General features: G+C 37.3%; 1 protein-coding gene across 1 annotated transcript in view; it reads left to right on the top strand.

The window, feature by feature from the left end:
* Positions 1 to 16,964, top strand: part of TTC6 (tetratricopeptide repeat domain 6) — a gene marked incomplete at both ends in the record, with an annotated part of 196,312 nt that overhangs the window by 74,373 nt on the left and 104,975 nt on the right. The window contains one exon of the mRNA XM_082649376.1: positions 1,885 to 2,079. Within this exon, the coding sequence (XP_082505502.1) occupies positions 1,885 to 2,079 (195 nt within the window). The remainder of the gene's footprint in view (positions 1 to 1,884; positions 2,080 to 16,964) is intronic.

Below are 16,964 nucleotides of genomic sequence, written 5' to 3'. Positions count from 1 at the left end.
TCCATAACTTAAAGAACTGAGAGGTCTTTCTGGCCCTGTGAATTGTCCTGGAGACAGCACCTGCCATGTGAGAGACACTGTTTTAAATGCATTCATTCCTTTCTTTCTTAAAGCAACTTTACCCAGGATGCACTAATGTTGTGATTCCCAGCTTACCAAACGTTGTTATTCTCAACTTACTGAGGTATAAAGAAATTAATTACTTGCTTATTGCCAAGTGATAATTTTAAACAGGATTTGAACAGAGGAAGTCTGACTGCAGAGTCTACATTCTTAAACTCTATGCTAGAAGTAGGGCCAGATGCTAAGAGCCTTGAAGCTTAGAAAGAGGAAGTTAGATGCATGCAGCAAGCAACAAAAAACCATTGTGCTGGAGAGAGGAGTATTTGAAGATCGGTGTGATAGGATTTTGCAGGATGTATGGAAGGGGGAAGAGACAGGGTGCAGTGCTCAATCCGACTGGAAGACCTTTGCTCTGCAAGCTGAGGTGATGAGGACTCCGACTGGCGTGTGGTAGAAGTGAGCGGGGAGAAGGAGCACACCTGAACAGCTCTGTCCAAGGGAGAAGCTCAGCTTTTCATTGGATAAGCAGGTGAAGGACAGAGGAGACAAAGATGACCCCAGTGTTCTGTATCTGGAAGATGAGGCATCTAGGTGAGATAGTGATACCAGACATGGGATTTGGGAGCCCTCAGCACAGAGGAAAGAACTGAAACACTGAAGATGATTTTTCTAATGTGGAAAGAGTAGCTCAACCTTGGAAGCCCCATACCAGTTGGGAAGATGGTGAAAGAAAAACCGGTGACTAAGTCAAATTATGATGAACTTGAAAGGTAGATGGAGAGCTGGGATAGTGCAGGCTGACAAAAGCTCGTGGAGGAAGAGCAATTTCAAGAAGGGTCAACAGTATTGCCAGCTGTGGCTTGGAGGTCACAGAGACCACGATCTAAAGATCTAAAGTTCATTTGATTTGATTTGATGAAAAGGTGATTTGGTTAATGTAAGAATATTGCTTTAGTAGGGAGGTGGGGATGGAGTAGTACTGGCTAAGGGCCACTTTCTCCTCAGGGGTCATTAACAGACATTAATAGGAAAGACATTTGACTTATAGTTAGCAGCATTGTGTGTAGATCCTAGTAGCCACTCCCTAATTTTGTGACCTGTGTAAAATAAGCCTGCTCCAAAATAAGGATAATAATACCTCCCATGTAGTTTCCTTGTGGAAGTTAGAGACCATGTGTGTGGATTGCCTAGCACAAAGTCTGGTACATAATATATGCTCAAAAAGTATTTGTTGATTGGATGGTATGACAAATGTGACAGTGGGGATTAAGAAAGCAGATCGTCATGCCCTCTTCTCTATTTTGGAAAGGCAGGAAAGAGGCAAGTTCTAGCATGGTGGGAAGGAAGGTGCTACATTAACTTAGAGAGACCCAGGTTTCCACTGATGCTAGTTAATGGATAATGTACTGTATTGTTGTGCTTCTTCAGGGACACGAACATTTGTGCAGAGTAGCAAAGAAGTAATGAATGATTGCTGGTTATGGTGTCACTGACTGAGTTACAGAGTTCCGGAGAGAAGAGGTTTGGGTGGGGTGGGATGATAATGAGTTTGCTTTTAGACCTGTTGATTCTGAGATATCTGTAGGATACATAGGTTGAGATCTTCAGCAGGCAATTGTATATATGGCTGAAGATCTGGTCAATGGCCTGAGATTGTAATATTAGATTTTTTAGAAACTACTGTACTAGTTTTAAATGTGATCTGTCCAACATTTAGACCTCTTTTTTTAGAGCCTGAACTAAACTGTCATTGTGAATGTATTTTGCGTCTAAAGAGCACAAAATGATAAAAAGAGGCCCGCTTTCTTATCTCTGTGGCAGAATTCCACAAGACTACTCCACTCGGACCCTTCACGATCTGTGCGCCACTATCCCAGCCCAAGAGCTGCCCATTGACTTGCGCCTGGCTTCTCGAGTGTATCATACAGCCGACAAGAAAGGCCACAATACTGTACTTGGAGTATGTGGAACCTCTTTCTTAGATGATCGCTATACAGATGAAGAGCAAAGAGATAGGTAAGAGTTCCACTGGTAATTTTGTTTTAAACTAGATTTAAACTGCCAAAGAATTTCTGCCTTTGAGGCTTAGATTTTGAAGACTTGCTTCTGAAAGGAGCAGTTTTGGTCCTTTCCATTCCTTCCGGGTACATACACAGTCTAGGTCAGTGTCTTCATTTCCTGCCATTATTGACATGAACCATGCCCTATCGTATAAGGTTAACTTTAGTTTAGTGGTTTATGGTTCCCAAAGAATGTCACATACATGATCTCATTTGTTCTTTGTAACAACTCTGTGGAGTACAGATGTGGAAATTGAAGCTTATAAGAACCAAGCAACTTTGCCAGGCTTATACAACTAAGAACATCACAGATTTGGGAGTTGAAGCCAGTTTTTAGATTTCAGCATCATTGGGCATGCTTGGGTCCAGGGATCATGTACAAGTGTCATTTCCTCTGGACCTTTTTCCATTTCTCCTTGTGTCTCACTTCCCTTCAGAATGTGAATATTCTTTTATGGAGAGTATATAATTTATAGCATCCTCAAATGAGAGGAGAAAAGGGAAGGGGGCTAACGTTTATTTAACAGGAACTGTATTCCTTGCACTGTGCTGTGTGCTTTGCATCTTTCCTGTTTAAATCTTCAATCATAAGGGAGAAGTCATAATTTCCATTTTATTCATGGAGAAACTTAGGCTTTATAATATCGGGTAACCTGCCCAAGTTTTATCTCTAGATAGTGATTAGAATCCAGATTTGTGGGACTTCCCTGGTGGTCTAGTGGTAGAGAATCCACCTTCCAATGCAGGGGATGCGGGTTCGATCCCTGGTCAGGGAACTAAGATCCCACATGCCGCGGGGCAACTAAGCCCGCATGCCACAACTACTGAGCTCATGCACCTCAACTGGAGAGCCCGTGTGCCGCAAACTACAGAGGGCATGTGTGTTGGAGCCTGTGCGCCGCAACTAGAGAGAGAAAACCCACACGCCACGAGAGAGAAGCCCGCGAGCTACAACGAAAGATCCTGCATGTCTCAACGAAGATCCTGCATGCCGCAACTAAGACCTGACACAGCCAAAAAAAAAAAAAAAGAATCCAGATTTGTTTAACTTAACTTTTTTTTTTTTTTTGTGGTATGCGGGCCTCTCACTGCTGTGGCCTCTCCCAATGCGGAGCACAGGCTCCGGACGCGCAGGCTCAGCGGCCATGGCTCACGGGCCCAGCCGCTCCGCGGCATGTGGGATCTTCCCAGACTGGGGCACGAACCCGTGTCCCCTGCATTGGCAGGCGGACTCTCAACCACTGCGCCACCAGGGAAGCCCCTAACTTAACTTTTCTCAAACTTTTTTTTTCATTATCACCCCAGTAAGAAGGCTTTTTAGACTCCCCCACCCAACTTCCCCTCTCCATTATATTGTAGTGCTCTAGATATACTGTATATCTGTTTATGGTACTGTATGTATATCTGTGCCTTACTTATACATAAAAAGAGTAAGCTTTTTCACCCCCTGCCCTCCCCAGTCACTAATTTTCACTCCCTTGGGGGTGATATCACCTGCACATAGAGAATGCATACTCTAAAGTTTCTTGTCTTTCAAAAGACCTGGTAGGAATCCTGAAAAATCATCTATAACAGGTTTTTAAAATACTCAAATATTAAATGTTAAGTTAAATTTAAGTAGATGTATGTTTAGTGTTATATTTGAGCTATTCTAGATATATAAGAATAATATTTTAAAAGATCACTTTTAATTAACACTATCAAAAAATTGTAAGTAACTGACCCACACTTTTCATGCTATATTCTGATCCCATTTCCTCCAACTTTACTTTTAGTAAAAATTGTAGCACCTTACTGCGTTCTTTTAAGGCTTAAAGTCATGGTTTCCCTGTGTTTAGTAATCACAATGCCATTCAGTATGAATCCCCAAAAGAAGTTCATTCTCATGTTTATTTTCTGTTAGGCAAAAAGATTTTTTTAAGGGATTTATGTGTTATTCATAATTTTATGAATAAAATTATATGTGAAGAATTTTAGAAATTTCAGAATTGCTCCAGTATCTCTGGTAGATTATAGAAGTTCCATATGACTTCTTTGGAATGTCTTTGAAAAGCCTAAAGCTGAGAGTGGACGTAAAGACATAAACATAATCCAGTAGTTATGAAACTACTATATTGAGTCATTTCTGTTAGCACTCTGCAAGCCAGGCATCCTTGGCTTACAGCTTCTATTATTCAGGCAAAGTGTTAAAAATACTGATTTCTTTCCAATTCTAAATTTTTTTTTCAAGTAGGTCTCACTTTCTTTTTCCAAGAGTCAATAAATGTTCTATTTGATGATGATAATTCTTGGCAATTTGTTCCTAAGTACCAAATAAGAAGTTAATTTAAGTACTGAATATTTAATTCTCTGGCATCCATCTCTTGAGGATTACCTTGCTAAACATAGCTTAACCTTTTCAAAAATATATCTGTCTGCTGAGCCTACAAGTTCAGAGAAATGTATAATTTTTTCTGCACTAATAAGTTGTCTCAAGAAAGGTAACTGTGAATAAAAAATGAATACCCTTTCACTTGGTGGCTTTTTGGTTTTTCTGTGCAATGAACAGTTCCACAAAGCATAATACTTGTGGTTATATAGTTTTAATGCTTTCCTAATTTTGCACATAGAAACTGTTATTTGTGGGAAACACCAAGGATATTTTAATGGGATAGTGTGGGTACATAAGTTTATTTAAAATAGCAATGTACTGTTCAAACATGTTTATTTTGCTAAATAGCAGTTTTGATTAGAACTATAAAATATTCCATATTGATCATATTTTTGCTTTTAAAGTTTCTGTATTGTAAAGAGAAGTTTATAGACATCTAAGAATTAGAACTCTTACCATGGAATTTTAGATTTTGGGTTTTAAAATAAGGGAAATTATTAAAAGTGTTTAAACACTTAGATTAGTGTTAACAGTTTGGTGAGTAGCCTTCTGAACATCTCTGTGTAAACATGTGTTTAAACTATAGATGGCATTCTATAGACTTATATTTTCCACTCAAGGTTATGTGTGAACATTTAAATTACTTCATAATATTTGCTAACTTAACCATGCTGCAGTGTAAGAAAATTCCTAGGTGTGGAATTATTTATTAAAATTTTTGGTTTAAAAATTTTGATGCACATTGCTGAACTTCTCTCCAGAAAAATCACACCAGTTTATATGCTTACCAACAATTTATGATATTGTTCATTTCCTTTCAACCTGGCCAAACCACTAATTGTCAATCTTCTGGATCTTTTCCTAATCTGATGAAGAAAAATAACTCTTTATTTATTGTTTTATTCATTTCTAATAAGATTGAGCATATTTTTGGATGTCTCTTGGTTATTTGTTTTTCTCCTTTTGAGAATTACCAATTCATATTCTGTTATCATTCATCTTTTTCTTATTGATTTATAAGTGATCTTTTTATATTAAAGATTTTTATCATATATAGTGTAGACTTTAAAAAATTGTTTTGCTTGCTTTTCAGTTTTGTTATATTGTTTTATGCTATCCGGAAGTTGTATGCTAATACAGAAGTAGTGAAAACTGGCAATAGTTTCCTTTATGTGTTCTAGTCTTGGTGTCATTCTTGGTGTCTCTAGTCTTTTAGTCATTCTTAGAAAGGGCTTTTCTACACTTCAGTTTAAATATATTCTGTTGGGGCTTCCCTGGTGGCACAGTGGTTAAGAATCTGCCTGCCAATGTGAGGTACACGGGTTTGATACCTGGTCCGGGAAGATCCCACATGCTGCGGAGCAACTAAGCCCGCAAGCCACAACTACTGAGCCCACGTGACACAACTACTAAAGCCTGTGCGCCTAGAGCCTGTGCTTCGCAACAAGAGAAGCCACAACAATGAGAAGTCTGCACACTGTAATGAAGAGTAGCCCCTGCTCACCGCAACTAGAGAAAGCCAGCAGCACACAGCAACGAAGACCCAACACAGCCAAAAATAAAAACAAATAAATTTAAATAAATATATTCTGTCATATTTTCTTCTAGTAATTTGATGGCTTTCTTTTAAAAAATTAAATCTTTGATTCATCTTTAATTAGTTTGATAAGAAGAATAAGCATTAATGTTTCTTTCCCAAATGACTAGCCAATTGCACAATATCGTTTATTCAATAAACCCTCTTTTTCTCACTAATTTGAAATGCCAACTTTTCATACCTTAAATTTGAATGTGTTATCAAGACTATTTATGGACTTACGTTCTATTTCACTGATTTTTCTATGTAAAATGGCTTGTGTATTTTGTTGATCCACCATCAAGAAAGAGAGAGCTGGTGGCAAAAATGCTGTCTTGGCAAAAATGGCTGACCTTCTCAAGCCAGGTACCCTTATAGCCAGCTTCTGGTGGTAAGCAGTGCTTAGACCATAGATCCCAGATTTAGCCCTCAACTCAACTTCAAATTACAAGGGAAATTCCTAGTCACATTTTAGAAAAACATGTACAGACTGTTAGTTTTATACATTGAAACAGCAGTGACTACAACAACAAAAATTAGAAAAGCAAAAGTTAAATGTCAGAATTCAAAGCTTAATTTCATTTATTATTTTGCTACAAAATAATAATAGAAATACAAATATGCAAGAAAATACAAAAAAGGAAAACAGTTACTCAAAATCCTGCCATCCAGAGATAATACTATTCTTAAGTATATGATTCCAGTCTTATCTGTATGCAAATAAATCATATGGAACAAAACTTGGATAATGCTATGTAAAAAATGTTTTGTAACCTGATTTTTAAAACTTATTATGTTGTAATTATCTTTCTATGTCACGAAGTACAGATCTGAATAATCATTTAAATTGATCAGTAAATATTTTTTGTGTACCTACTGTGTGGCAGGCATTGAGTTAGGCACTAGGTAAGCATCTGCAAACAAGAGAAACGTAATCCCTGCCCTCAGGGAATTTGGAGATTAGCAGAGAAGAAAGGTGGTGAATTAATTATTGTGAATGTGACAATTAATATGCAGATGTGCAGTGTATGGAAGCATGTAAGAAGAGTTCCCAATTATCTGGGGGGAGATTGAGGAAATGATACTTAAACTGAAATCTGAGGAATAAATAGAAGATAGCTAGGAAGAGGGGAAAGAAGTTTTTTAGTTTCTTGCTACTCAGAAGTATAGTTCACAGACCAGCAGCATCACCATCACCTGGAAGCTTGTTAAAAATACAGGTGATTCGTATGCACATTGAAGTTTGAGAGTCCGTGCTGTGGACAGTTGGAACCCATTTGAGAATTGGAAAGATGTCAAGCAGTAGTGAATAGGAAGAGCAGTGATGCAGTTGATGCTGGAGAGGTCACAAGAGTCAGATTATGTAGGATTTATAGATGCTCTCTTTGTGTATGTGAGAGCATGTCTGTGAGGACTTGGGGGAGAGATTTTTATTCACAGTATATGGAGACACCACTGATAGGATTTTTTGAGGAAGAATGACATGATCAAATTTGCTTTAAGATATCACAGTCCTCATTGTGACTTCTCAGTAACACTTAACACAGTTAATCACTTGCTTTTCCATACAACGCCTTTATCCCTTGGCCTCAGGACTGCATTCTCTCTTGGTTCTATTCCTGCCTCCTTTGCTATGTCTTCTTAGTCTCTCTTGCTGGTATCTCCTCATCTCTTGACTTCAAAATATTGGAGTGCCCAAAGCTTATCCTTGGACCTCGGATTTTCTCCTCTAACTATACTCTCAAGGTGAACTTATCCAGGACCATGGCTTTAAATATGATCTTTATGCTGATAACTGTTATTAACTAAGATAAATGATTAAGGACTGTAATTGTCCTTATAATAACTAAAAACTGAAAACAACTTAAGTGTCCATCAATGGAAGACATTTTATAGTGCATCCAATGATGGGATGTATTGGAATTGCAGTAAAGAATAAGGTAGAGTGTGCTGAAACGAGTTAGAACTAAGTATATAAACAGATATGTGATTATGTACAACACATTTTTTACATGGAAGAAAATTCAGGAAACTGTTAACTGTGATCCTTCTGTTTTCCTTGTAGATTGTACACCAAATGGATGAAAAGTGAAACTCAACTTATTTTTTGCTTTATTTATATGGTATATGTTTGCCCTTTCTTTTACTTTTAATTTTTCTTAGTTGTGTCCCTTGTAGATTGCATAGTATTGAACATTTTTTTAAGCCAATCAGAAATGAATTCTCTTATAGTAGGTTGGATCACCCCATAATCATTTATTGTCATATCAGATGCATTTGGTATTATTCTTGTCATCTTATTTTGTAGTCTCTCTCTTTCTCTTTTGCTTCTTTGCTCTTTCCTATAATCTGACATATTTGTCAACATTTGTCTATGTGTTTTTTGTTTGTATCATTGTCTTATATCTAATGTTGTGAGACAGAAATCTGAAATTTAAATCTTAGCTTAATCTTAGCATGTAATTTATTTCTTCTCCACTCCTAGATGCTTATAAGGTTTAAATTTTGCTTTAAATTAAATAATTTCACTAGCATACGTTTGGGAGTGGATTGTTTTCTAATTACTTTTTCCTGGTACATGGAAAGCCCTTTTGATATGCAAATACAGTTCTTCAGTTTAGGGCATTTTCCTGTTTTATTTCAAGTAGTGTTTTCATTCTGTTTATTTGGTACATTTCTTCAGGAATATCAATTAGCTATATGTTGCATCTTCACTACCTGTCACCTACATTTATCATCTCCTTGCCTACATTCATCTCTCAAACCTATGTTCTATATGAATGGTTTCATTTTCTGAGATGTAAATTTTAAAAATTTGTTCTAATTACCACTTTTTATCACTATAGCATTTTTATTTGTTATTAATTCTATCAGACTCTTAAGAAAAATCCAAGTCTTTTGTTTTATCTGAACTTTTACCTGTTTCATGAAAGCATTAAAAAAATTTATTTTCACAGAACAGAGCAGACCCTTTCAAAATATTTTTTGATTTGTATAATAAAACTCTTCTAAAAGAATGTTCTTCATATAACTTTTTGAATACTATATTTCTTTCCTATGCTTTGCAGACTTTCTTCATAGAACTGATATTGGATTTTCCAGTGTACTCGTCTTTGAATGAAGATAGGCCATTTCCGGCTGCCCAAAGTTAATATCAGATAGCTTTACCTGGCAATTCTTTTTTTTTTAATTAATTGTTTTTTGACATCTGTATTGGAGTATAGTTTCTTTACAGTTGTGTGCTAGTTTCTGCTGTGTAACAAAGTGAATCAGCTATACATATACATATATCCCCATATCTCCTCCCTCTTGCGTCACCCTCCCACCCTCCCTATCCCACCCATCTAGGTGGACACAAAGCACCGAGCTGATCTCCCTGTGCTATGCGGCTGCTTCCCACTAGCTATCTATTTTACATTTGGTAGTGTATATATGTCCATGCCAATCTCTCACTTCGTCCCAGCTTCCCCTTCCCCCTCCCTGTGTCCTCAAGTCCATTCTCTATATCTGCGTCTTTATTCCTGTCCTGCCCCTAGGTTCCTCATGACCTTTTTTTTTTTTTAGCTTCCATATATATGCGTTAGCGTACGTCATTTATTTTTCTCTTTCTGACTTCACTCTGTATGACAGACTCTGGGTCCATCCACCTCACTACAAATAACTAAATTTCGTTTCTTTATATGGCTGAGTAATATTTATGTGCCACATCTTCTTTATCCATTCATCTGTTGATGGACACTTAGGTTGCTTCCATGTCCTGGCTATTGTAAATAGTACTGCAGTGAACATTGTGGTACATGTCTCTTTTTGAATTATGGTTTTCTCAGGGTATATGCCCAATAGTGGGATTGCTGGGTCATATGGTAGTTCTATTTTTAGCTTTTTAAGGAACCTCTATACTGTTCTCCATAGTAGCTGTATCAATTTACATTCCCACCAACAGAGCAAGAGGGTTCCCTTTTCTTCACACCCTCTCCAGCATTTATTGTTCGTAGATTTTTTGATGATGTCCATTCTGACCAGTGTGAGGTGATACCTCATTGTAGCTTTGATTTGCATTTCTCTAATGATTAATGATGTTGAGCATCCTTTCATGTGTTTGTTGGCAATCTGTATATCTTCTTTGGAGAAATGTCATTTTAGGTCTTCTGCCCATTTTTGGGTTGGGTTGGCTTGTTTGTTTTTTTGATATTGAGCTGCATGAGCTGCTTGTATATTTTGGAGATTAATCCTTTGTCACTTGCTTCATTTGCAAATATTTTCTCCCATTCTGAGGATTGTCTTTTCATCTTGTTTAAGTTTTCCTTTGCTGTGCAAATGCTTTAAAGTTTCATTAGGTCTCATTTGTTTATTTTTGTTTTTATTTCCGTTTCTCTAGGAGGTCGATCAAAAAGGATCTTGCTGTGATTTATGTCACAGAGTGTTCTTCCTATGTTTTCCTCTAAGAGTTTTATAGTGTCTGGACTTACTTTTAGGTCTTTAATCCATTTTGAGTTTATTTTTGTGTATGGTGTTAGGGAGTGTTCTAATTTCATTCTTTTACATGTAGCTGTTTTCTCAGCACTGCTTATTGAAGAGGCTGTCTTTTCTCCATTGTATATTCTTGCCTCCTTTATAAAAAATAAGGTGACCATATGTGTGTGGGTTTATCTCTGGGCTTTCTATCCTGTTCCATTGGTGTATATTTCTGTTTTTGTAGCAGTAACATACTGTGTTGATTACTGTAGCTTTGTAGTGTAGTCTGAAGTCTGGGAGCCTGATTCCTCCAGCTCCGTTTTTCTTTCTCAAGTTTGCTTTGGCTATGTGGGGTCTTTTGTGTTTCCATAGAAATTGTGAAATTTTTTGTTCTAGTTCTGTGAAAAATGCGACTGGTAGTTTGATAGGGATTGCATTGAATCTGTAGATTACTTTGGGTGGTATAGTCATTTTTCACAATATTGATTCTTCCAATCCAAAAACCTGGTATATCTCTCCATCTGTTTTTATCATCTTTAATTTCTTTCATCATTGTCTTATAGTTTTCTGCATACAGGTCTTTTGTCTCCTTAGGTAGGTTTATTCCCAGGTACTTTGTTCTTTTGTTGCAATCGTGTGTGGGAGTGTTTCCTCAATTTCTCTTTCATATTTTTCATCACTAGTGTATAGGAATGCAAGAGTTCTGAGCATTAATTTTGTATCCTGCAACTTTACCAAATTCATTGATTAGCTCTAGTCATTTTCTGGTAGCATCTTTAAGATTCTCTATGTATAGTATCATGTCATCTGCAAACAGTGACAGTTTTACTTCTTTTCCGATTTGGATTCCTTTTATTCCTTTTTCTTCTTTGATTGCTGTGGCTAAAACTTCCAAAACTATATTGAATACTAGTGGTGAGAGTGGGCAACCTTGTCTTGTTCCTGATCCTTAGTGGAAATGGTTTCAGTTTTCACCATTGAGAACAATGTTGGCTGTGGCTTTGTCATATATGGCCTTTCTTTTGTTGAGGTTAAGTTCCCTCTATGCCTACTTTCTGGAGAGCTTTTATCATAAATGGGTGTTGAATTTTGTTGAAAGCTTTTTCTGCCTCTACTGAGACGATCATATGGTTTTTCTCCTTCAATTTGTTAATATAGTTTATCACATTGATTGATTTGCATATACTGAAGAATCCTTGCATTCCTGGGATAAATCCCACTTGATCATGATGTATGATCCTTTTAATGTGCTGTTGGATTCTGTTTGCTAGTGTTTTGTTGAGGATTTTTGCATCTGTGATACTGGCCTGTAGTTATCTTTCTCTGTGACATCTTTGTCTGGTTTTGGTATCAGGGTGATGGTGGCCTCGTAGAATGAGTTTGGGATTGTTCCTCCCTCTGCTATGTTTTGGAAGAGTTTAGTGGGATAGGTGTTAGCTCTTGTCTAAATGTTTCATAGAATTCGCCTGTGAAGCCATCAGGTCCTGGGCTTTTGTTTGCTGGAGGATTTTTAATCACAGTTTAATTTCAGTGCTTGTGATTGGTCTGTTTATATTTTCTATTTCTTCCTGGTTTAGTCTCAGAATGTTGTGCTTTTCTAAGAATTTGTCTATTTCTTCCAGGTTGTCCATTTTATTGGCGTATAGTTGCCTGTAGTAATCTCTCATGATCCTTTGTATTTCTGCCTTGTCAGTTGTTCTTTTTCATTTCTAATTCTATTGATTTGAGTCTTCTCACTTCTTTTCGTGATGAGTCTGGATAATGGTTTTTCAATTCTCAAAGAACCAGCTTTTAGTTGTATTGATCTTTGCTATCGTTTCCTTCATTTCTTTTTCATTTATTCTTGATCTGATCTTCATGATTTCTTTCCTTTTGCTAATTTTGGGATTTTTTGCTCTTCTTTCTCTTATTGCTTTAGGTGTAAGGTTATGTTGTTTATTTGAGATTTTTATGGTTTCTTGAGGTAAGATTGTATTGCTGTACACTTCCCTCTTGGAACTGCTTTTGCTGCATCCCATAGGTTTTGGGTCGTCGTGTTTACTTTGTCATTTTTTTTCTAGGTATGTTTTGACCTCCTCTTTGATTTCTTCAGTGATCTTTTGGTTGTTTAGTAGTGTATTGTTTAGCCTCTATGTGTTTGTATTTTTTACAGATTTTTTCCTGTAATTGATATCTAGTCTCATAGCATTGTGGTCAGAAAAGATACTTGATACGATTTCAATTTTCTTAAATTTACCAAGGCTTGATTTGTGACCCAAGATATGATTTACCCTGGAGAATGTTCCATGAGCACTTGAGAAGAGTGTATCCTGTTGTGTTTCGATGGAAAGTTCTGTAAATATCAATTAAGTCCATCTGGTTTAACGTATCATTTAAAGCTTGTGTTTCCTTATTTATTTTCATTTTGGATGATCTGTCCATTAGTGAAAGTGAGGTGTTAAAGTCCCCTACTATGATTGTGTTACTGTTGATTTACCCTTTTATGGCTGTTAGCATTTACCTTATGTATTGAGGTGCTGTTATGTTGGGTGCATAAATATTTACAATCATTATATGTTCTTCTTGGATTGATCCCTTGATCATTATGTAGTGTCCTTCTTTGTCTCTTGTAGTAGTCTTTTTTTCAAAGTCTATTTCATCTGATATGAGAATTGCTACTCCACCTTTCTTTTGATTTCCATTTACATGGAATATCTTTTTCCATCCCCTCACTTTCAGTCTGTATGTGTCCCTAGATCTGAAATGGGTCTCTTGTAGACAGCATATATACAGGTCTTGTTTTTGTATCCATTCAGCCAGTCTGTGTCTTTTGGTTGGAGCATGTAATCCATTTACATTTAAGGTAGTTATAGATATGTATGTTCTTATTACCATTTTCTTAATTGTTTTGGGTTTGTTTTTTTAGGTCTTATCCTTCTCTTGGCTTTCCTGCCTAGAGAAGTTCCTTTAGAATTTGTTGTAAAGCTGGTTTGGTGGTGCTGAATTCTCTTAGCCTTTGCTTGTCTGTAAAGATTTTAATTTCTCTGTCGAATCTAAATCAGATCCTTGCTGGGTAGAGTAATCTTGGTAGTAGGTTTTTCCCCTTCATCACTTTAAATATGTCCTGCCACTCCCTTCTGGCTTGCAGAGTTTCTGCTGAAAGATCAGCTGTTAACCCAATGTGGCTTCTCTTGTATGTTATTTGTTCCTTTTCCCTTGCTGCTTTTAATATTTTTTCTTTGTATTTAGTTTTTGATAGTTTGATTAATCTGTGTCTTGGTGTGTTTCTCCTTGGATTTATCCTGTATGGGACTCTCTGCGCTTCCTGGACTTGATTGACTATTTCCTTCCCCGTATTAGGGAAGTTTTCAACTATAATCTTTTCAAATATTTTCTCAGTCCTTTTCTTTTTCTCTTCTTCTTCTGAGACCCCTATAATTCACGTGTTGGTGCATTTAATGTTGTCCCAGAGGTCTCTGAGACTGTCCTCAATTCTTTTCATTCTTTTTTTTTTATTCTGCTCTGTGGTAGTTATTTACACTATTTTGTCTTCCAGGTCACTTATCTGTTCTTCTGCCTCAGTTATTCTGCTATTGATTCCTTCTAGAGAATTTTAAATTTCACTTATCATGTTGTTCATCATTGTTTGTTGGCTCTTTATTTCTTCTAGGTCCTTGTTAAACATTTCTTGTATCTTCTCCATTCTATTTCCAAGATTTTGGATCATCTTTACTATCATTACTCTGAATTCTTTTTCAGGTAGACTGCCTGTTTCCTCTTCATTTGTTTAGTCTGGTGGGTTTTTACCTTGCTCCCTCATCTGCTGTGTATTTCTCTGTCTTCTTATTTTGCTTAACTTACTGTGTTTGGGGTCTCCTGTTCACAGGCTTCAGGTTTGTAATTCCCATTGTTTTTGGTGTCTGCCCCCAGTTGGCAAGGTTGGTTCAGTAGGCCTCCTGGTGGAGGGGCCTGGTGCCTATGTTCTGGTGGATGAGGCTGGATCTAGTCTTTCTGGTGGGCAGGACTGCATCCAGTGGTGTGTTTTGGGGTGTCTGTGAAGTTAAGATTTTAGGCAGCCTCTCTGCTAGTGGGTGGGGTTGTGTTCCTGTCTTGCTCGTTGTTTGGCATGGGGTGTCCAGCATTGTCACTTGCTGGTCATTGAGTGGAGCTGGGTCTCAGTATTGAGATGGAGAACTCTTGGAGAGCTTTTACTGTTTGACATTACATGGAGACAGGAGGTCTCTGGTGGAGCAATGTCCTCAATGTCGGCTCTCCCACCTCAGTGGCTCAGGCCTGACACCCGGCCGGAGCACCAAGACCCTGTCAGTCACATGGCTCATGAGCAACTGCAAGTATTGGAAGTGCTATTTGATCAAGTAGGTTGTCCAGCAATTCTCAGGGATTCTTTTTGCAGTGACCTGTCTGAAGTGCTGAACAAGCCAGGAAAACGCCCTTGGCAGATATCAGATTGGGGTCCCAGGTTCACCTCCAGAAGGCCACTTCGCTGCACGTAAGCCTTTGGCCTCTTAGATGGCCCCTGGGGCAAGGCACTGTTCCAGTGTGCCTCTGAGCAGGGAGAGAAGCAAATCTTCCACGAGGGGTGAGGCTTGCCTACCTGGCAATTCTTGATTGTTCATTTTGGAAGCATTAGAGTATTACTTTTAGATCTTAAGTAGGCGAACCAGGAGATGCAGGTTTATATTACTATGGTAAAGATTATTCTAGGTTTTTTTCCTGTGCATGTACATATATTACATATACATACATTTTACAAAAATGACATTAAAGATGTTGTTTTGACAGGTTATAATCCTTTGAGGATTTTTATGTTAAAACTGAAAGCCAGACATACGGGTAATTATTTTGACTTATTATCTTTACTCTTTATAGTTTACAAATCAACTATATAAAATGAGCTTCCATTAGAAAGATTTTATCTGGCTCCCCTCCCAAATAGCAATATTTGAATAGGAAAGCAGAAAATTATCTAATAGAAAATATATTGTTGTGTATTTATTGCATGATCTAGTATTAACAACAACTCTATCTAATAGATAAAATCATTCTGTTTCCCAAATGAAGAAAATGTGGTTCAGAGGTTGACTAGTTCATATTTATATAGCTGGTAAAAGCTGGAATTCAGACCCAGGTCTCTCTGTTTCTAAATGTGATTTCCATTATATCCCACTGTTTTGTGAACTTGTGAAAGTGCCTCTTATTTTTTTCTCTTTATGTTTCATTCCAAATACTCATTCTCATCTTGTTTTCAGAACCAAGGCTGATACAAACTAGGAAGAATCATATTTTACTCACCGTTGATGTTTTGTATTTCGTCTATTGTGACCCAATTTTGGAAGCAAGGTTTCTGCTTATTTGGGTGAGGGTTTTATCTTGTATTGTTTGTTCCCTCTTAGGGACTGAAATCCTGTTTCTGAGTCCTGGGCCAGGGCTGGGGCCTTGCAAACTGAGGGAGACTGTCCTGACATCAATTACTTAATTATTGAAAGCGCTCACTGACTACTGCCTTTATTTGTATTCCCCGTCGCTGGTCGCTCCCCACTAGAATGTGCCATCATCCCACGTTAGCCCTTTCTGATGCTGCTTGCAGTGCACCACCGCCCGTGTTCTGTAGCTCTGTCTTTGGAATAGTGTGTTCTGTCTTCTGCTTCACATTTCCTTCCACTGTGGGTATCTGGGACTGACTTTCCCCCACTCTCCCTGTTTCCTGCATTGTCTGCCGTTGCTTAGTGGTCAGGTCTAATCCTAGCCCCAGCACACCCCCACCCCTTACTTGGCCTTGTTCCTTGCTGCATGATCCTGACAATGATACCAATGAGTATAGGACTTAATCCCTGTTGGAGGTCTAGCTGCTGATACGTGTGACAGAAGAACATATATCAGAGCCGTAAGAGATCTTAGCCTTCCCCTAGCCTAACCATCTCATATTATGAAGAAACAGAGGCAAAACTATGCACCTCATGTCAGTTTTGGCAGAGTTAGGACTAGAATCAACGGTAACCTCAATTAGATTATTTTTATATTCATTTTCAACAAATAGCCCCTATACCTAAGTAAGCCTTAAGCATACTTTAAAAAATACAAATTGGGATGACAAATTTATATTAGTATGTACTACCAGTATTTGATAAGATATTAGATTAGTATATTTTTGTTTTATATGGAAACACCAAAAAAAAGAGAAATTATTTGGAAATTTGTTTGATTTCATAACTGCCAATATCTGAAAGTTGGAATATATTTTTTTAAGCAAAGCAATGTCATTCCACCAGATGTCACTGTTTGCATGTAGCAATGAAGTTACAATGATTAAAAATAAAATTACCCCCTCTCTATTCATATTTTGTAAAAAAAAAAATTCTGTATAATTGCATTCTTATCCTCCTTTAGATTTATTATTTATTAAGACTATATTCCCTGAATTTTTTAAAGTATTGAAAGT

Source organism: Grampus griseus (genome assembly GCF_964374135.1).
Source record: "Grampus griseus genome assembly, chromosome: 2".
Lineage (NCBI taxonomy): Eukaryota > Metazoa > Chordata > Mammalia > Artiodactyla > Delphinidae > Grampus > Grampus griseus.
This window is presented reverse-complemented; position numbering and strand designations above follow the sequence as displayed.